Source organism: Primulina eburnea, chromosome 2 (genome assembly GCF_022965805.1).
Source record: "Primulina eburnea isolate SZY01 chromosome 2, ASM2296580v1, whole genome shotgun sequence".
NCBI classification, from domain to species: domain Eukaryota; kingdom Viridiplantae; phylum Streptophyta; class Magnoliopsida; order Lamiales; family Gesneriaceae; genus Primulina; species Primulina eburnea.
The window spans coordinates 47,535,519-47,556,221 of NC_133102.1; the positions used below are offsets into that span (position 1 = coordinate 47,535,519).

Here is a 20,703-nt window from a genome sequence, read left to right on the forward strand (position 1 = left end):
ATTACGTACTTGTACATTCATGATATAGTTTAAAATTATTTTTGTTTCATAATTTTTTGTAATTAAGTTGTAAAACAAGAAGAGTTTGGTAAAAAAAACACAAAAGTAAATCATAGTTAGGAAAAAAAGAAAGAAAAAAACTAAGTGTATTATTGGTACGTTCAAAAAAGTGTCACCAAATTTAGTTACTGTTTACCCATCTTCTTTTATTAATAGTATAGATGAATACATAGAAAAAAACAAAAAATAAGAAAAAAATGGTGGGGCACTGCTTGCTCAACTCCCCTCCTCTTCTCCCAAAGTTATATAATGAAGAAATATTTATTTCGAAACATACAGAAAGTTCACTTCCAAACTATGTCAAAAGAATGAAGGTCCATTTCATACATACATACATACTATATACATCACAACATTGAAATACATGGCATTGGCCCCAAATTTTTCTTCAAGCAGACCAACCCTCCTATTCTAACCATCCTATATATCCCTGTGAGTTTTTTTTTGTAATTTATGTCCCAATACACGAAAAATATAAAAGGGGGAAAAAGGATAAAATACCACTTCGAATGTTGACAGTCACGGACGATGAAAAACGATGGCGTCAACTCATGGCCTCCATGGAGCTGGTGGGGGTGGAGGTATTGGAAACATGGGTGGCACCGCAGAGAAAATGGTGTTCTTGTCAATTTCCATGGTAGAACCTCCAGATAGAGCAACAAGAGCTGCAACTAATCCAGCATTGCCAGCTAGTGTTGGTTCTGTATAGTTGTAATTTGTTCGTACGTCATGGAAACCATCTTGCCTGTCCGGACCAGCGACCATGGCTCCGACAAGAATATTTGGATTTGCCTTCGACGAGTCCCTCCATTTCCATCCTCCTGTACAACTGTACTTGGCTTGGTTCTTAGGAATTGATGCCCCTCTATGGTGAACGTGCTTTGGATAGTGGTTTCCAAATCCCACCACATAACTCATCTGTCTTGGGTTCTTACCAAGAACGTAATCAATCTGAAAGGCAAATAATGACACTAGCTCCATTAATACTCCTTGATAAATTTACCGACATTATAAGAAGGAAGAGTCATAATTAATAAAACCACATGTACTCAGGCTCAAAACTCAATCCTTGTATCAAGCAAGGGCAACCGTTCATGAGGTTGAGGTGTTCATTGGCGAGCATGAATCAACACGAGAATTTTAAAAAAACAAAGTGTTCATTGGTCATGAAGCACAAGCCATGGTGCTTTAAACGCTCAAAGTGGCTTTTAAGTTCACCTTAAATATAGTGATGTTGAATTCAAAATAAAATGTGAATTAATAACTTTGCATTATCATGTAGACACCATATTATTTTATTATCATTCAAAAGTTTGAAATATACAAATTGAATGATGTAATAAATTTTCTTCAAATAGTTATACTTTCAGTATATTATCCATTAATATTTCTCTTTTCTCTAAGGTGTGTTCCCGTGCCGGCCTGCTTTGCCTAGAACTTGAGCATGCTTTATGATACTCAATAATGTGGTACCTGAGTCTGAGCGAATTCCCGAAGAGTATCAGTTGAGTAGAAACGTGGTCCACAGTACCACCCGGGAGAATCGGCAGCCTTCATATAGTCACTAAACAATGTTGCAAGGAACGCTGCATTGACTACATACTGAAGAGGCTGAGGCGCTCCATGATTTAATTGGATCATGCCTCCTGCCCAAGGTGCACAAAACTTTAATCACAGACATTACAGAAGTGAACTATTTACTCTGGATAAGTTCCAAGGAAGTAAAGTTGATTACCTTTCGTTCGGTTGAATGTGGAAAATTCTGGCAAGAACGAGCACATGAAAATGCTGGTCTGGTTGTGAAATGTACTCAAAATTTCTTCATATGGGTAACCGGGACTCAGGAACAATCTAAGACGACTCAGAAGCACCTATATGCAGAATCATTTCACTTCCATCAACAATTAGCAAAACCTATTTTAATACGGCAATTTGTGCAACAATGTTTCGCAGACTACCATCTTATTTTCACATTACCTGAGCTCCAGCGAGCTTATTTTCCCAACTCAGCACACCATAAAATGGGCCTCCCCAAAAAGCACCCGCGTGTTTTGCAAGACCAGGAGCCGTAGCAAGCTGAAGATAGGAAGAATTCCCAGTAGCATAATAGAGCCATGATGCACCCCACACAAATTCATCCCAGTAACTGGTGGAATTATAGAAAGTTGACGCTTCAGTGCCAACACTGTATCTACCTCTCTGATCCCTCGCAAATTTGAATAGGGTTCTGGCACCATGGACAAGCTTTTGTGAGTAGGCTTTATTGTCCTTGAAAACAATGGAAGCAGAAGCCAAAGCAGCAGCCATTTCCGCAGCAAGATCCGAGCAACTACTGCATTCAAGAACAGGTCTATCATAATCAATGTCCTCTGGGCGAGTCCAACAGTAATGATCATTGGGCTTGGTCGATTCACCGGAGGTATCACCTTCTCCGACCTACCAAGAAAGAATAATTCAAAAGTAAAAAATCAAGTACACCAATTTCTTGAGCATGTTCACGCGAAGTGATCAAATATCAAGTTACAGAAACTTTTCTCTTTCAATAAACAACACAGAAGAAACAATATTACTAATTAACTAAAACGAACTTTCAACAAGTAATAGATACCTGCATCACAATTCGATAAATGGTATCGGCAGTGTTATTGAAAGTCTTGAGGAAGTAATCAGTACCCCACTTGATAATATCTTTGACATGATTAAGTTCTCCAGCTGCTTCATACTTAGCACTGTATTCGATCACACTCCAACTCAACATTGTCATCGCAAAAGATTGAGGGAAATTAAACTTGATCGCGTCACCAGCATCGTAATAGCCTCCGGCTAGATCTTTAAACAGAGTAGTAGAACCAGATTTTCCATCGTTTACACACGAGTTTCCCCTCCATGATACATTATTATGCTTGGGTAGTTTTCCGGCTGCAAAAATAAATATCGAGCATCAGAAAATATGCAATTCACAGTCTTAGAGCACCTTAAAACTGATAAGATCGAATTCATTCAGACAGATACATACAATTGTAAAAAGAAATAAAGTATCAGTTGATCTCCCCTCAGACCGGGTAAAATAAGAGTTATTCATTGATTAATAAATTCTCAAAATCTTACATTTCTCTATCCAGAATCATGAGATCCAGTAAATCCAATAGCAAATTGAACCGTATATTATTAACTATAAAGTGATGAGCAACAGTAACGTATGCACTTACATCGTTGAGCATTAAAGAACATTAGAGCCTTGTTGAGCGCCAGAGTGTAATTATCCGGCGGAGGCGGGCGGTGGTGATGCCGTGGCACAGTCTTAACAATCAAAGTGACGAACCCAGCCAACAATCCAGCCGCGACAATAGTCCCCACCGTCCACACAAAGAGCTTCCTGCTCACGATAATGCATCCCAGATCCACATACTTGTTCTTCTTCTGCTCCCCGGGACCCAGCAGCCAGCTCTGCTGCGTCTCGTCCAGCGTCCGGGACAGCGCCGCCCTGTCGTAGTCATGCAAATTCCTGCTCCGGTCATCGTCGGTGGCGGAATCGGCGGCAATCTCCAGCGTCCCGCCCCATGGATCACGACCGTACATGGCAAGAATCGAAGCAAATGCGGAAAAGGGATGGATTGCTGTGGAGAAGTGCGGGGAGGAGTAAAATGGAAGTGTGGTTTTTGTTATTGGTGAATATCGGAATTATTAGTTGTTGAGAGTGACCGCTGACTCTCCGTCTTATCATTTTATTTTAAATTATAAAGAAAAACAATTATTGGTTAGTTGAATATTATTATTATTATTAGTAAATAATATCGCATAATATTTTTTTATGACATACCGGCGAAATCTTTTGTCATTTGCTACTAACTAATGTAGAACGGTAATTGTGGTCAACAACAGTTAATTAATATTCAATCATATTTTATTACCTTTCAATTGTTTATTTGTTTCATACTCACAAAAAATTTAGAGTCTGATTTCAATCAGTGTCACTAGTCCAAACACATGTTCCAAAGTTGTCCCGAGCCTGAAATCACGAAGAAGACAGTCAGAAGGGGGCCAGAGAGGTGTCCTGACGTAACTTCTCCGACGCTCAAGTCAGATACCGATGATATAAGTGATGAGCAGCTAAGGGTGATGCTGAAAACAATATAGTGAATGAATTATCATATGCTCAAAACTCATATTTATAGGGGAATATTTGAACCTTGAGAGACCTGTCTTTCAATTGGCTAGAGATGGGCCGGAGATAGTAGACTGGTCCATAAGATATCGTTGTTTATGTTCGTTTTTGTACATTGGAATAAATATGTCACCATAATTTTTTATTCATATTCTTTGATAATAATTGTGTGATTTTATAAAATAATATTCAAAGATTTACTCTTCTTCATTATTTTATTTTTAATGATTAATTGGCTTTGTCCACCGACAGCAACGCCGACACTCATATTCTGTATTCTAGTAGACACACAGCTTCGTTTTGGGCTCCACATTTTAAAAAAAAAATAAATAAATAAATTGCAATTCTAAATATTATTCTAGCTAACTTATTTCTTTTGAATTATTTATAAATATGTATTGCCTTGTTATAATTGTATTAGGTGGTTGCCTTGGTTCCTAGCGACGACCCTTCGGACAATTACGATTTGGCCTTTTTTTTTTTTTGCTGCATAACTTGTTGTAATCAGTTCTTTGCCAAATATCATCGGTCAAATTTTAAAAATAATCACGTTTATTGATTCCATTGTTTGAAATGCTAAACATTTATCTTAGGACAGATTGTTTGATGTTTAATACACTTTGACATAGATTTATATCTTTCTTAATATTTCATGAGCACCAATTTATAATTATACTACTTCTAGACAACCAATAAATATCTCATAAAATTGAGTATTGAAAATAAGTTGCGATGTTACGATGACATTTAAAGAACGTGAATTATTTTCATTCTCAATTGGTTAATTATAGAATCGACTGATAACATATTATAAATCATAAGATACTCATAAAAGAACAGAACAGAGAGATGAGAAAAGAGAATTCATGAGAGAAGAGGAAATGAGTGAATACTAAGGTGCAATTTTAATTGAACTCAATCATCGGAAAATAAGAGAATAAATTTTTTATAAATATTATTTTTCTATATCTATCTTGATCACAATCTATAATAATCTACATCAAGAAACTATTTTATAACAAATACTAGGGTTTCGAGACTGAAACTCGAATGAAGCTTGAGATGAAATTAAGGCTATATTCTAACTTAATTCCCAACAAATAAATTTATTAGAAAAATTTGTCAATTTATATGGTTGCCTCTATTTTTTTTCCCATTAGATGTTTTCTTATTTACCAAAATGACGGTGCCGTTTTGTGTTTTTTATTTATGAAAATGTCATTTACCTTTATAAACAACAAAAGTAATTATATTATTATTATTTTCATCTGAACGAACGATAATTTTAAAATTATTAAATGTAAAAATATTGGAAATAAGGTTTTCTTTTTTACTTTGAAAAACAATCAACTGTTTATTCGTTTTGGTTTTTGTTTTTCCTTTTAAATAGTTATACCGAATAAACTTCAATTTTATATGATATTATATAATACGATTTATTTTAGGGAAGTCGAAAGACTATTTATTTTTGGCCATAAATAAGAAATGATATTATTACCTTAACTCTATAATTTATTATGAAATTTAAAATGGCCAATGATAATTTTATTTTCTTTCTGCTTTTATCAAAGGGCTGGGGTTATATATACGTGATTTTGTAAGACAAGAAAGACTTTGTTTGAAGCCAAATCGAAGCTTTCCAATGGCGGCCAAACCGAAGTTAGGGTTGAATCCTACGAAGGAAGAACCGCTTTGGGCTGATCTTGTCTCTGAATCTAAGCTTCGCAATAAACTCGAGCAGGAGTACAAAGACGCAATAGGACGCTATATATATGCAACAGAGGATAGACTGCGAGACGTCCGATGAAGATTTTGAAAAGAAGTTAAACACCACCGTACTGGAATTGAGTATTATTCATGGTCAGCAGCCTAGTCCCGTAGTTTCAAAGTGGCTGAACAAGTATGGATTAATTAATTCTTCCATGTTCAAGATATTTAAAACGAAACTAGCTCTTTCATAAAAACTACAGTTCTTTTTCATAAAAGCCACAGTTTCTTTAATTTCCAATGATACAAGTATGCTACGCAGGATAAAGAAGGAGCAGTACAAAGATGATTTTGTGCCGGAGCGTTGATGTGGCAATGGAAAATTGATGATGTGTCCGGTGTCATGTGAGGAATTTAACGAAAAAAATCAACAAAAAGTAAAATTACATGACTGAAATACAATTTTGATAAGTTAGAATTGGTGAATTGTCCAAATAGTTTGAGAGAATATATAAAAGTATTTAATTAGAATATTATGGAATGGGTGTCTGTCCATTAATTTATCTATTGAAATTAATTAATTTAAAAAGGATCCGATGCTAATTACCAAGTTATTTGGCACAATTTATGGATGATTATTTTAAAATGCTAAATTAAAGTCAAATAATTGAGTGGTGTGTTAAAAATATGTATTAGTAAATATCGATTTATATGCAATTTTATACGCTCCAGAATTGAAATACAATAGGAACTTGATTTCAAAACCTAGAAAGTATATTTCGAATTTGGGGTTTCCAAATTTGGAGTTTTAGATTAATTCGAATTTGTATAATTGATTTGTGATAAATCATTGATTGTAGGTACTGGCCGAATTTCTAAATTTTCTGGAATTTATTTCGAAATTTCAGAATATATTAATCGGATATTTTCGAGTTTTAGTGCTTAATAATCGAAATTGGACATAATGTTTCACACCAACGGAATGTAAAACATTAAATATGGTGGGGAACTATACAACTTGAAATAAACTGATAACAAAAATGAAACTTAAAAATTGATAGTGATATTCTCTTTTCTTATCATTCCCAAAACTGACTTGTTCGGTCTTCAACCTCTAAGCTATCTTCATTCTTATTTAAGAGGGGCAAATGGATGAATGAAATGGTCGCCACTTAGTAAGCAAGAGAATTCTTCACGGCCTTTAAAATCATTTTTTGTAACAAAAACAATAATAGTAGATACGTACATTCAAAATATTTTTTATTTTTCTAGGAATAAACTTGTATCAGAATTATGTACTGTCAACATTCGACACACCCAGGTTGTACTCGTATGTTTACACACAAAGTCAAGTCTTTTCCAGTGCAAATCGGACCCTTAATTTGCACCCGTGTATAACCATGCACGACAGATAACCTTTTGACCAATAATTCTTACACATTCACAAAGTATAATTCAATATAAATTCACTCGTACTAATATTATTTTTATATGTGAGATATTTTTCATTTCATACTTACCATCCACTTAAAAAGTTAATAATGTATTTATCTAATTTTCATTCAAAAGGAAAAAAAAAACCTTTTTTTTTTAAATAAAAAAAAATGATGTCATAGTAAGGTACTTTGTCCTTTTTTTTTAAAAAAAAAGATTATCATTTTAATTTAAAGATTAATCTATTATTAATTTTTATAATCCTAATATAATCCATTTAAACTAAACAAAAACACCATGTGTGCAACTAATACTTTATTGATGCCAAAGGCGGTTGGATTAATGGTTAATTATTATATATATATATTTGGAGAATAGAAGAAAACGCAGAACAAACAACTAGTAGAACCGCCGTTAATCATCTCCATATTGGGGTTGCCTTCCTCTCCTTCCGACTGACTGACTACTACTCGCGCGCTCTTTTTGCACAATTGCTCCCCTTCTTTCGCAGATCTATACTGTACTGTATGTTACCCTTTTTTCATTCTTCACCTCTAGGGTTGGCTCACACTCTTGCTCGCATTTCTGGTTGATTAATTCATAATTACGGAGTGATGATTAACTTTTATATTTTTTTCATTTTAATTGATTGATGACATTTTTTTTAAATTTTTGGTTTAGACTCCATTTGCTTGTTAAAATAACGAACACTTAGTGACGCGGGTCTGTTTGTTGCGGTTTTCATAATTCATCCGCTCTTTTCCTAGGGTTAGGCTTTTTTGGCAGGTTTGAGGAGGAAAAGTGTTCTTTTCACAATTGAATTCCAGCGCTTAAGGTTTGTGGATTGAATTTCTGTGTGTTCGTCCCCGTTTTTTTCTTGGCTTTTGATGATGGGGTTTTCTTTTCTGTTTTCAGGAGAAATTTGAACGTTTTGGTGTATGATTTGGAGTCCACATTCAAAATGGGACCAATATTGTACATATTGGTGGCATTGCCTTGCACTGTTGGGGCAATCACATTGGCTATCATCCACATTTACAGACATTTATTGAATTATACCGAGCCCACATTTCAGAGATACATTGTCCGGATTATCTTTATGGTTCCAGTAAGTGTTGCTGGTGGATTTTTCTGGAAGATGTGTGCTCATATGTTTGCAAATTTATAAAGTTGGAGCTTTATCGATTGGTTGGTGGCGATTCAGTTCTAAAGAATGAATTGCATGCTCGCATGCTTATTTATGTCACTGTTTTCATTTACTTGATTTTTTTTTTAATTTTACAACTCATTTATTTATCAAGTACCACAAAAGTATTGTGCGGATATGAAAGGCCATCTGATGGTGTGCTAGTGTTCAGAATCTGCATGCTTAAAATCAGTAGACTGATCAGGTGTTGAGTATAGTAGGAGAATGTTATGCAATTGCTGGTATAACCACGGTAGAGGTGAGATTTATGGTTACGTGCAGTGTCTCGTTTCTTTTTTGCTCTAAAGTATCTAAGACAGATGACAGTGGACTTTTGGTTTATCATATTCCTTAAAAGAGAGGAAGATTTATGGCAGAGTTTATCACTAATAAGAGATAGATGTGGCAGTCAACTGACAGCTAGGCACCATTGACCATACTGCTGTTACAAATGGGATATGACTTATAAAGCATATCTTTGTCCTGTGATGTTTGAAAACAAGCAGACGTCCTTTCACAATGAAGGGACCGAATGTCTTCAACAAAACCTGAGAGTTGAGAAAGAAAACATTTTTAGGGACTACCTACGCAAGCAGCTCTATGAAATATTAAACTGGGTTCTTCTAGGCTATTTTATATTTTTACTGAAGTTGTTATTGTGCACCTATTTTAGGACCACATTGATTTCAGGAAGGACCTATGTTTAGGTTGTATAAAACCAAAAATGTTCTCTGCTAAAAACCATGAGCAATCATAAATAGTGAAATTCGACACCTTAAAAGATTTATATAAAGCACGTTAATTTATCCCTTTTCACATATGATTCCTTTGTGCCGTAGTTATGAGTAGCACAATGTGCATTATAGCGCACGAGTATTGTCGTGCCTGCGTGTAGAATGAGGTAAGCGCCTTGTTAACCAGTGAGGCACATAGAAGAATAATTTTGTAGAAATAAAATATTCAAAGAGAATGTGTTACATATAATTAAATATATAACTTACAAATTATTGAGTGACAGCTATGGAGTATGGACAAAGATGAATGACCATTATTTTGATTACATTGATTTTAGAAAGGACCTTAGAGAATAATTTTGTAAAATTTAAATATCTGAAGAAAATTTGCTCGCATATAATTAAATATATGTAACTGACAATGAACAATTATAAAATAATTTCTCATTAGTCCATATCCAATGATTATGTTGCATTTCACCTTTGATTTACTATCCTACATGGCTACATCTAACGCACTCTTAAAAAATGCTTTGAGATTTTAAAGCATATCAGGTTTGGGGCTTCAACCGATAAGGCTCACACTTCATTGATTAGCTTAAACTTGAACAATAAGTACTCATCATTGCGTGGATATAGTAAATAAACAAAATTTGTCCTTGTTCAGCACATACATGATATACCTTATTGTGTTTATGCTAATTTGTAAATTTTCTTGCAGATTAGTTCTCCATATTTTGGTTTTCTTAATATGTTGTGCATGTGTTAAAATCATCTTGAAATTGATTTTCTGGCAGGTGTATGCATTGATGTCTTTTTTGTCTCTGGTCTTTAATGAAAGTGCAATTTACTTCAATTCAATCAGAGAAGTGTAAGTTCGCTCATCTGGTTTATGTTCTTGGATTGCATTCAGTAAATTTCATCTCTCTCTCTCTCTCTCTCTATTATGTATTATTACATTCAGATGGAATACAATGTTTTGATGCTTTATCCTCATAATGTGAAAAGCTCAAACATTTTATATGTAATTGGCTGTATCTATTATATTTTTCCAACAATATATTTTTTTGTCGACTACTATCTGTTCCTTATGAAGTTTTTAATTAAAAAATTGTCTTGGCATGAATCCATGATGTGGCCTAATATTATTTGTGGAACTCTGTTTCATACCTGTGTATGGTGCTTTAATGCAAAGTGTGGTTTCTCATGGATAGGGCAGAATCTAATAAATATATAGGATTTTCTAAACACACAAACTCACTTTCCTGTTACAGACAGGGACCATTTTTGAACTTGCCTACGGAACCTGCACTAGATGGACATACTGTATTTTTACATTGTAAAATTCCACGATTCCTCTGAATTCTATCAATTGCTGAGGTTGATTATGTATGCTGTTTTAGCTCGAGTGGCCAATTTGTTTTTCGTTCGTGAATTTGATGGTTATGAACCCTTTTTTTGTGCAGTTATGAAGCTTGGGTCATTTATAATTTCCTATCACTGTGTTTAGCGTGGGTAGGTGGTCCTGGAGCTGTTGTGTTAAGTCTGACTGGAAAAGTTTTGAAGTCTAATTGGTGTTTGATGACGTGTTGTTTCCCCCCAGTTCCGCTGGACGGGTGAGCCATCTATACACAAAACTAATATTTGCCTCGCTGGTGCAATGTGTGGTCCCTTTATGTGATTTTATTTATATAATCTTTGGGTTTTCCAAACATTATCAATTGTTTGATCATGTTTATCTTACTTTCAACTTTCAAGTTGACTACATTTTAAAGTGATAAATGTATCAACATTTTATTTGTCAGTGCATGGAAAACATTTTCGATACTTGTATAGATTATTCTTTTTTTAGCTCTTCCTATTCATTTTTTGAGGGATCTTCCTTTTGAATTTGGTTTTATGTCACATGCAAATTGGTATTTGTTTGTAAAATACTCAAATAGCTTTTGATTTTTTCAATGGTTGTGCAACAAAGTGCAGGCGATTTTAAATAAATATTTTACTTTTGTGCTCATCATTTACGTCCTACTCTTTCCCAACTTTTAGTGTCAGGATTCTGGTGTCAGACACTTTTAGAAGGCTGATAGTGCCATCACAGGTTCTGTTGCATAATTATGTCCCTGTTTTACTTACCGATCCTTTACATTACAGAGTTTGAAGATCTTTATGGTTTTAGAATTCTCACTTTTTTTAAAAAAAAAAGTGAAGAATTGAAGTAGTTTGAGAATACTTTTATAGGATTTATAATGCTTTGCTCCATTGTCATTGTGATACTTACTTTGGCACTGCTGTTTCATGTTGTTCTTAAAGTTTTTATTAATGATCCCTGGAGAACTAGGTGCTGAGACTCTGAGACAGGGTGGTCTGTATCTCCAATATTTACATTTTAGACATCATGAAAAATTATGAGTATTTTGAACGCTCAGTATTAGTGATAAGTTGGACGAGCACTTGCTTCTGTAGTCTGTAGTCTTGTAAAGCATTTGTATTGATTTTTAGTCCATAGTTTCCATCAAGTACTGTACACACGGATGTTTCATCTCCTGAACTAGTTCCAGTTAAGTTACTCAAAATGATTGAATGTGAGTAACTCTGTGCAGGCGCTTCATTCGAAGATGTAAACAAGGAGGTTTGCAGTTTGTGATACTCAAGCCTATTCTAGTCACAGTCACTTTTATACTTTATGCAAAAGGAAAATACGAAGATGGGAATTTCAGCCCAATTCAATCATACCTCTACCTTACCATTATCTATACAATCTCTTATTCTGTGGCTCTCTATGCCTTGGCCTTGTTTTACGTGGCTTGCAGAGATTTGCTTCAGCCATTCAATCCAGTTCCCAAGTTTATCATTATCAAGTCTGTAGTTTTTCTTACATATTGGCAGGTAATTTACTGGTAGAATGCCAATGCATAAAAATGAGACAGCTCAGATTTCATGTGCTTTTATTGCATTTTTCGAGGATTACCTTTTTTTTATTACTTTCCATCGCCATCCTTTAAATGCAGAAAATGTAGGTTTTCTCCCATGCAAGGCCCGACTGTTGTAGCTTTAAATTGAGTTTGATGCTATATTCTTCTTGGACTTTAGAGCTTTCAAGTGGAAATGTGATTTTAAGATTGTACCTAATATTGCAGATATGCTTCCATTGTCTGTGTATCCGTGAAACTTGCATGAAATTCATTCCTATAAAAAGCTATTATTTCCAACAACCTGCTTAACTTTGCTAGCGAAAAGAGCTGAGTTGAGATACCCGAGGCACGAGTGGATGGTAGAGATTGTCTGCACTGGAATATTGATTACTATTTCCGTTTATTTGCAATATAAGGCTGCTACTCATGTTACTTGGAATGCATGTCCCCCTGCCCCCGTTTGGACTTTAAGGCTTAGTGGCTTTCATGAGCTTGCTATTTTCGCCCACCTTGTCGTTAAGGCTTATGTGAATTTTGTGGTTGAAGATTTAACTTATGTGACAAGAACTATATGTTTTATGAATTCTTTTATAGGGTGTTTTGGTTTTTCTTGCCGCCAAGTCTGGATTAATAAAAGATACAGAGCAAGCTGCAGAATTCCAAAGTTTCATAATATGCGTTGAAATGCTTATTGCTGCTTTTGGTCATCTTTATGCTTTTCCCTATAAAGAGTATGCTGGTGCAAATATTGGTGCTAAGCATGGCCTCACTGCAAGCCTGGCACATGCTCTGAAACTGAATGACTTTTACCACGATACAGTCCACCAGGTGAAAACTACAATATGGAGTTTATATTTTAGTTTTGGAATGAGGGATCCCAGTGAACGTATCTCTTGAACAATAACTCTCATCATTTATGCATTTGATTCAATGACAGTTTGCACCGACCTATCATGATTATGTTCTCTACAACCATAGCAGCGAGGGTGATGATGGAGCAAGAAAGTACAGGGCACGTACTTTTGTCCCAACAGGTCCAGAAATGGACACAGTTAGGAGAAACAAGCACATGTTTGTGAACAAGTCGGAAGACATACAGTTATCCAGTCCTCGATCTTCAAGTGATACAACTCCTCAAAAGTCTGGTGCATCCCATAATCCTGCTAAATCAGAGGCAGTGAGTTCGTCTTTGCTCATGGATGCATCAAGCACTGTCTCTGTGCCATACGACCTTTCGCTCATTGACATAGACTTGTCTCCACAGAAATCCATGCATCTAACGAATCAATGAAAAGGTGACAAGTATTAAGTTTTGCAACTTTCCTCAAAAGTTCCTTTTGCTTTGACATTAGACATTTTTCGCTTCTCTTTTACTTGAGTAGCTGATGATAGTAATTGTATATGTAGGTGAACACGTTGGTTACATGAATCAAGTGTTGGTTAGTTAATACCAGTTGTTGCCACATGCAAACTCAATTATGGGCTTGGCTATGTATTATACTTTAGGCCATTAAAGATCATGAAATTAATTTCAGTTTTAATGTCAACAAACTTAACTGTGTGATTATGCTCGGTGGTACTTCCTGTCACAGTTATCTCTCTCTTTTCTTTTAGAGTCGTAGAGTTTGGCTGCTTGATTATGAACCAGAAAATCTTGCCGGTAGTTCTATATACCACACATTAGAATGTTAATATTTGTAGATTGACACGGCACAGGACAAGTCGAGAGAAAAACACAGTATATTCTCTTGCATAACATGAGGGTTGAATAGAAATATAGAATAATTCAACCAAACAAGATAAATAATTGAATCTTTGCTAACATAGCAGAACGAAAAATGTCCCTGATCCATAAAATTGAGCTCAATGTCAACAAAAAATCCACATTCACGTGGGAAATGTGCATAAAAAATGTCTATTCATTCTAGGAAAGTAACATTTATAATGCTATACAACAACACTTGTGCATATATTCACTAGGATATAAACAAATTGAATTGATTCAGAAAGGTTTTAGACGTATTTGAATATTATTCCTCACATATTAAAAATGAGTAAAATCTATTTGGTACACGAACTATTGCTAATATGTTGAATTGTTATATGAACTATTTTAAATAACTTGATTGGTATATGATCAAATTAAAAAATCAAGTTTACACTTCACCTAAAGTGCTTTTAAGTCCCACTACCATTATTAAAACCAATTTGGTACACCATTTTACATTCAAAGTTATTTTATTGATTAATTTTAAAAATATTTTATTTATTTAAATTATATTATGGTAAATGATTATCAATTCAAATTATACAACAAAATATATTTTAATATATTTATGAATGTATGATAAAACAAATATATGGTTACGGAGCTCACTGATCTCGTTTTTAGATTGTCGAAGCAAAAATAAGCAGTTTTTTAGATTTTCAAATCTAGTATTTGATCTGTTACCATTCCAAAAAAGTGTTCAATATTACAATTTTAGAGCATGAAAAAACACATCTCCTAAAAAAAATATCACTCATATCCTGATTTACGTGATTATGGACTAAAATTTATGCACCTGATTTTTAAACATTATGGACAAGTTTGTGATTTTTTTACTCGTGCTTGAACTTAAATATTAATAAAAAAATTATTTTGTTATTATTTTATTATCTTTAAATTAATATATGTTTTATTATTGAGTGTGATTTTATTATTAATAAAAAAGTTTGTTTAGAAAAAATGATGATACTTTAACATAGACTGGAAAAAAATATCATTTTATTATATATTTATTAATATTTTGAAATTTTATTATATTTGAGTAAAAAATTTATTAATGAGTAAAATATAAATATATTTGAAAAATAGTAAGATACCCATTTATTATAATTTTTAAATAGATATAAATTTATTTTTTCATTTTTAGTCAATAAAATAACTTTGAAAAATAATTGGACTTAAAAGAAATTTTATTAAATGATAAAATTGACTTTTTAGTTGGAACATGTATCAATTAAATAATTTATCATAGTTCATGTACTAATTTGTCACTTTATCAATAGTTCGTATAACAAAATGAATTTTAATCTATAAAAATTATTAATATAATTAAGTTTTATTTGAATTAATGAATTTGAATTTTTGAAATTCAGAATTTGATATGACTACAATCATATGCTTCTCACGTTTCGTTAATAGTCGTGATATTGAGAAATATCCAGAAAATCATTTCGGAAATCAATAATTGCGTTTGAAGAAAAGAATGGTCCTAAAGAATCGATTTTTTTTAGTTGCTGAATCTCACTTTAATTGATCAAATATGTGATATTCCGAATCATCATTACTAATAAAATCCTTTTGATTGGCTAGAATATGTCACTTGAAAAAAACAAAATCTTGTGGAATTATTTCTAAGATTTTCCGATACATTTCATATTTCTTTAAAAAAACCGATCCTTATTGTTCAGAACTTGAAAATTGGTAATATAAAAGATTTCAAATCTTTCATTCTAGTTTTGAATACAATGGATTTGAGATGTAAATTTGATTTTTTTCAAAAATATTTAAATACTCATCAAATACATATATACCATTTCAAATAATATAAATATTTTGAATACGATCTACCATATAAATATAAATCATTAGTAATATAATAATTTTTTTTGGAAAAAAAAAAAATTTGATGGGCCAATCCGTTCTGACTCGACCGACAATCCAAATGAGCCAGCCCAAATGTTAACCCGGGAACAAAACAAAGAGGGCCCAGTTGAGGTGCCTGGGGCCAAACAAAAATTTGCACCGCTGTTGTAACAAGTTTAAGCACACTGTTAGCGTAATTTTGGAGTGCCGGTGGCGACGCGATATTTTCCCCCGCGATGGAACTCAATTTCTCCGCCGATTCTCCTCCTCTTGCCGCCATCGCCGCCGCGAAGATTGCCGGTGTGTCTCTCACGTCAAATTCTACTCTTGCTCCCGGCTCTACACCAACTCTTGCCTTATCTAACGGGTTATTTCTTCTCTTTCTTATTGCAATTTTTTAACTCATCTATGATTATTGCTCACCTGTAAGCTCAAATTTAATTTTTTTGGAAATTATTTTAGGGACATTTGGGATATCCTGAGCTTTGAAGGGGTAACAGTCAAAACTTTTTTAACTCATGATTTTGAAACGGGATGCCAACTCTTGTTTGAATTCTAATGTGGCTCAACAAGTTCTAGATTAGGTTGTTCATTAAACAAATGTACGGGAATATGGAACAGAATCCAGATTGGAGTCTTTTAGTTCTCATTCTCATTCTCATCCAAATCAACAGTAAACAACTTCTGCCTGTCGTCTAGGCTTTGATGGGACTAAAGTAGGGCCTGTATCTAGCAACCTTTAGATGCGAAACTCTTGAAATTAATAATTGAGCATGCAGTATTGAAGCAGAGATTGTGTATATTATCAAACTAATCCATTTTTTTGTGTTAATAATCATGGTGCTCTGCCCTTCTTCTGGAATTTTTTTGTGTTCGTTTGTGTTTGTGTTTGTGTTTCTGTTTGTCTTTATCATGAACTTCTTTGTACCCATTTTCATGTTTTATCTGTAATATACTGAAAAAGAATGGTCTGCGCATGCTAACCCAATGGATTTTCAGACTGAGGCTGCAAGGAGCTTATGTACTTCTTAAATATGTGGGTAGGACTGCCAGCATTCCTGATTTCTATGAGAGGGATGCTTATCAATCATGCCAGGTTCCTTTTCTGTATGTTTTGTTTTTTGAATGTGCTATTTGTTGTAATTTAGGAAAATAGATATTTGAAACCTGTATTAATCATTCTTCCAATTCTTTGGTAGAATAATATTCTATTCTAACCATTGATTTCCTTTTTTCATAGCTATGGGATTTGGTATTGATGACATTTATATATGTGTATCGTAGATTGATGAATGGATTGATTTTGCTCCTATCTTTGGTTCTGGATCTGAATTTGAGGGGGCATGCAGCTCAGTGGATGAATATTTGCTGGAGCATACTTTTCTAGTAGGCAACAGTATTTCAATTGCGGATGTAGCGATCTGGGCTGGTCTTGCAGGTGAACTATTTGATTTTGCTTAATCTAATTTCTGCAAGTAATTGGGTGCAAGTTTTGTTAAGTGAATAACTAGGTACTCCAGATGTCGTTTCCCTAATTCTCGTTCCTGACTCCTGATAGATTTCACGCCTCCTTATTTTTCTCTTTTTATCACATATTGTTCTGTAATTGTCCTTTGTTTTATACGTGGCACTAGCACCTTCATTACTTTTGATATTGGGGATAATTTGCTTCTCTTAGTTTAATTTTTTCTGCATTCTGTTTTAATCTATGTTATATTTAATTATCCACGTGTATTGTGTATACCTTTTGTCTTTCAGGAACTGGTTTGAGATGGGAAAGTTTGAGAAAATCTAAGAAGTACCAAAACCTTGTTCGGTGGTTCAACTCGATTTCTGCTGAATATGATGGTGTGCTAAGTGAATTTCTTGCAACCTATATTGGGAAAAGAGGCTCTGGAAAATCAATACCATCTAACTCAAAAGAGCCGCAAACTTCTAGTTCTCGATCCATTGCTAAGGAGAATGGTGTCCATGTGGATGAAACAGCAGGTAGCCGATCCGCCTTTGAGCTGGATCTCCCTGATGCAGAGGTTGGGAAAGTGAAGTTGCGTTTTGCACCAGAACCCAGTGGCTATCTTCATATAGGTCATTCAAAAGCAGCATTGTCGAACCAGTATTTTGCCGAGCGGTATAAAGGACAGCTGATTGTGAGGTTTGACGACACAAACCCTGACAAAGAAAGTAGTGAGTTTGTGGACAATCTTCTTAAAGATATTGAAACTCTAAGGATCAAATATGATGCTGTGACATACACATCAGACTACTTTCCCCAACTCATGGAAATGGCTGAGAAATTGATCCGTAAGGGTAAGGCCTATGTCGATGATACTCCACGTGAGAAAATGAAGGAGGAAAGGATGGATGGTGTAGAATCAAGATGCAGAAATAACAGTGTGGAGGAGAATCTCAATTTGTGGAATGAAATGATAGCTGGCTCAGAGAGGGGATTAATGTGTTGTCTACGGGGAAAACTGGACATGCAGGACCCAAATAAATCACTTCGGGATCCAGTGTATTACCGCTGTAATTTGACTCCTCATCACAGGATCGGATCTCAATACAAATTATATCCAACATATGACTTTTGTTGTCCATTTGTTGATGCTGTGGAAGGCATCACACATGCTCTTCGATCAAGTGAATACCACGATCGAAATGACCAATATCATAGAATTCAATCGGATATGGGATTTAGAAGGGTCCATATATATGAATTTAGTCGGCTGAATATGGTGTACACACTTCTTAGTAAGCGCAAGCTTCTGTGGTTTGTCCAAAATGGCGAGGTTGAAGGATGGGATGATCCTCGTTTTCCTACAGTTCAAGGAATAGTGCGCAGGGGCCTGAAGATTGAAGCACTGATACAATTCATCTTGGAACAGGTAAGTTTATTGTTCTCTGATGTATAATACTGCAGGAGCATTTATTGGTTAATGGCAAAACAATAACTGCTGATACAAATTGTTCTTCATGCTTGAGCAATCAAACAAGTTTGTGATGATTTTGAGAATGTCTTATGTTAATGCGTGTGTGTGCACATGTTTGCCTGTTTTACCTACATCCCCAGTGCCAGATTTTGTCTACTGTTATATCGGGTGGGATGGTGTGGAGGGAATCTCAAAGTGGTCATGCTTGTCACATGACAGCAATATGATAATGGTGCTCATAGTCTTCTTTATATTTGTTACAGGGGACCTCCAAGAATCTCAATCTCATGGAATGGGACAAACTCTGGGCGATCAATAAGAAGATCATTGATCCCGTATGTCCCAGGTATACTGCTGTGGTTGAAGAGCAACGTGTATTGCTGATTCTAACTGATGGTCCCCGCGATCCCTTCGTGCGAGTTTTACCCAAACACAAGAAATATGACGGTGCTGGAGAGAAAGCCGTAACTTATTCAAATAAAATATGGATGGACTATGCTGATGCGGAATCGATCGCTGTTGACGAGGAAGTCACTTTAAAGGATTGGGGCAATGCAGTTGTGAAGGAAATCAAGAAAGACCAAAACGGCATCATAACTCAGCTCGTGGGAGTTTTGAATCTCAAAGGAAATGTCAAGACAACGAAATTGAAACTCACATGGCTTCCAGATTCCAACGAGCTCGTCAGATTAACGCTAGTAGCCTTTGACTATCTTATCACAAAGAAAAAGGTGACTTTTTCGTCAGGACAAGAAAGCTTTCCTTCATTCCAACTTTAATGGTTCTTATCTATTTTTTTGGGTTTGTTCTCTTGTTACAATTCATTCCTGTTTATAATAACAGCTCGAGGAAAACGAAGATTTCGTTGATGTGCTCAATCCCTGTACGAGGAAGGAGACACGTGCACTTGGGGAATCTGATATGCGGAACTTGAAGCGTGGTGACATAATACAACTGGAGAGGAAAGGGTATTACAGATGTGATGTCCCTTTTATTCGGCCTTCAAAACCGATCGTCCTGTTTGCAATTCCAGATGGCAAGCTACAAGCCATGACGAAGTAAAATGAAGGAAATATACTGTTTCTCGTCGGTCAGATATTTTTTTCGTCTGTTTATTTACCTGATGTTGAGCGTATCCCACCGAGAAATATTTGATCTATGAACACGGTTTTTTTGTGATTCATGGAACTGCATTGAAGTTCACTGGTATATCTGACCTTGATTTCCAATAGTTAATATGAAAATGCTGTCATAGTTTTTCATTGTTCTATAAGTGATGTTTTATGTGCGAGCCTTGGAATGAAGCATACTGTAAAACGAACTGCAAAATCCCGTGGCCGACTTGTTATTGGTTATGCCAACATTAACTAGTTTATGTACGTATAGCTAAATGTAATTCTTTCTCGAGCACATGACTTATCATTTCATTCATTTTTTTGGCTATGGTTTGTCAATGTAAAACAAATTATAAATTAATGCAAGAATCGGATGACCCTAATCATAATTCATGAAGTGATTCTAATTAAGAAAAAAATAAGCGGTATAAATCAACAAATGCAATTATGGAATATGTGATAATTCCAAGAAAAATCAGAGTGAAATCGTGGTACGGAAAATATCAAAGACGCAACGGAAGCAAATGATTCATTCTAATTCATGCATGGTGTGATTTTTCATGATCAATTACCTAATTAGTTGTGAACTAGGACTAGACCAGTCTGAACTTGGTTAACGTCGATCTTAAAAGCGGTGGCCAAAACATTATCCGGCACTGGCGGCCACGCCACGAACAGCGTGGTGGAGATGGACTTCGTTGCGGGGAGCTGGCTATCGAATGCGGCGACTGCAAGGGCGGGAAAATGTTCATTGTTCTTCTGAAAATGGAGGAGACCTTTAGGGAAGACGAATACCTCCCTGCTCTTAATTGTCTTGGTGATTGAAGAAGGC

General features: G+C 34.9%; 3 protein-coding genes across 10 annotated transcripts; 2 read left to right on the top strand and 1 right to left on the bottom strand.

Moving 5' to 3' along the window:
• Nucleotides 1–334: 334 nt before the first annotated feature.
• LOC140823916 (endoglucanase 25-like) lies at nt 335–3,723 on the bottom strand. Its single transcript, XM_073185500.1, has 6 exons — nt 3,270–3,723; nt 2,669–2,979; nt 2,038–2,496; nt 1,796–1,931; nt 1,534–1,706; nt 335–1,011 (listed from the first exon to the last, which is right to left on the bottom strand). The coding sequence occupies exons 1-6, from the start codon at nt 3,637–3,639 to the stop codon at nt 610–612; spliced, it is 1,851 nt and encodes a 616-aa protein (XP_073041601.1). The 5' UTR covers nt 3,640–3,723; the 3' UTR covers nt 335–609.
• Nucleotides 3,724–7,741: 4,018 nt separating this feature from the next.
• On the top strand, nt 7,742–13,789 carry LOC140823917 (uncharacterized). 8 transcript variants are annotated; one of them, XM_073185502.1, is made up of 9 exons: nt 7,747–7,954; nt 8,153–8,201; nt 8,282–8,474; nt 10,084–10,157; nt 10,753–10,902; nt 11,887–12,172; nt 12,793–13,026; nt 13,136–13,493; nt 13,606–13,789. In XM_073185502.1, the coding sequence occupies exons 1-8, from the start codon at nt 7,894–7,896 to the stop codon at nt 13,487–13,489; spliced, it is 1,401 nt and encodes a 466-aa protein (XP_073041603.1). In that variant the 5' UTR covers nt 7,747–7,893; the 3' UTR covers nt 13,490–13,493; nt 13,606–13,789. The 8 variants fall into 8 exon arrangements, with proteins under 8 accessions (XP_073041605.1, XP_073041609.1, XP_073041604.1 ...); XM_073185504.1 differs by having other exon boundaries at nt 7,742–7,891; nt 8,134–8,201; nt 13,136–13,789; XM_073185508.1 differs by having other exon boundaries at nt 7,742–7,891; nt 8,134–8,201; nt 8,285–8,474; nt 13,136–13,789.
• Nucleotides 13,790–15,983: 2,194 nt separating this feature from the next.
• LOC140823919 (glutamate--tRNA ligase, cytoplasmic-like) lies at nt 15,984–20,014 on the top strand. The gene is made up of 6 exons (XM_073185510.1): nt 15,984–16,196; nt 16,829–16,925; nt 17,114–17,267; nt 17,588–18,711; nt 19,020–19,487; nt 19,600–20,014. Exons 1-6 carry the CDS (start codon nt 16,066–16,068, stop codon nt 19,816–19,818), a joined length of 2,193 nt encoding a protein of 730 aa, XP_073041611.1. The 5' UTR covers nt 15,984–16,065; the 3' UTR covers nt 19,819–20,014.
• The last annotated feature ends 689 nt before the right edge of the window (nt 20,015–20,703 follow it).

Bases quoted from the DNA above. Each gene is read 5' to 3' on its own strand.
- LOC140823919 (XM_073185510.1), top strand. From the start codon at position 16,066: ATGGAACTCAATTTCTCCGCCGATTCTCCTCCTCTTGCCGCCATCGCC. The intron at 17,268-17,587 runs GTGAACTATTTG...TTTGTCTTTCAG, and splicing joins GATCTGGGCTGGTCTTGCAG to GAACTGGTTTGAGATGGGAA. The intron at 18,712-19,019 runs GTAAGTTTATTG...TATTTGTTACAG, and splicing joins TACAATTCATCTTGGAACAG to GGGACCTCCAAGAATCTCAA.
- LOC140823917 (XM_073185501.1), top strand. From the start codon at position 7,894: ATGTTACCCTTTTTTCATTCTTCACCTCTAGGGTTGGCTCACACTCTT. The intron at 8,475-10,083 runs GTAAGTGTTGCT...ATTTTCTGGCAG, and splicing joins GGATTATCTTTATGGTTCCA to GTGTATGCATTGATGTCTTT. The intron at 12,173-12,792 runs GTAATTTACTGG...ATTCTTTTATAG, and splicing joins TTTTTCTTACATATTGGCAG to GGTGTTTTGGTTTTTCTTGC.
- LOC140823916 (XM_073185500.1), bottom strand. From the start codon at position 3,639: ATGTACGGTCGTGATCCATGGGGCGGGACGCTGGAGATTGCCGCCGAT. The intron at 1,932-2,037 runs GTAATGTGAAAA...TTCTGCATATAG, and splicing joins ATAAGCTCGCTGGAGCTCAG to GTGCTTCTGAGTCGTCTTAG. The intron at 1,012-1,533 runs GTACCACATTAT...TTTGCCTTTCAG, and splicing joins GGGAATTCGCTCAGACTCAG to ATTGATTACGTTCTTGGTAA.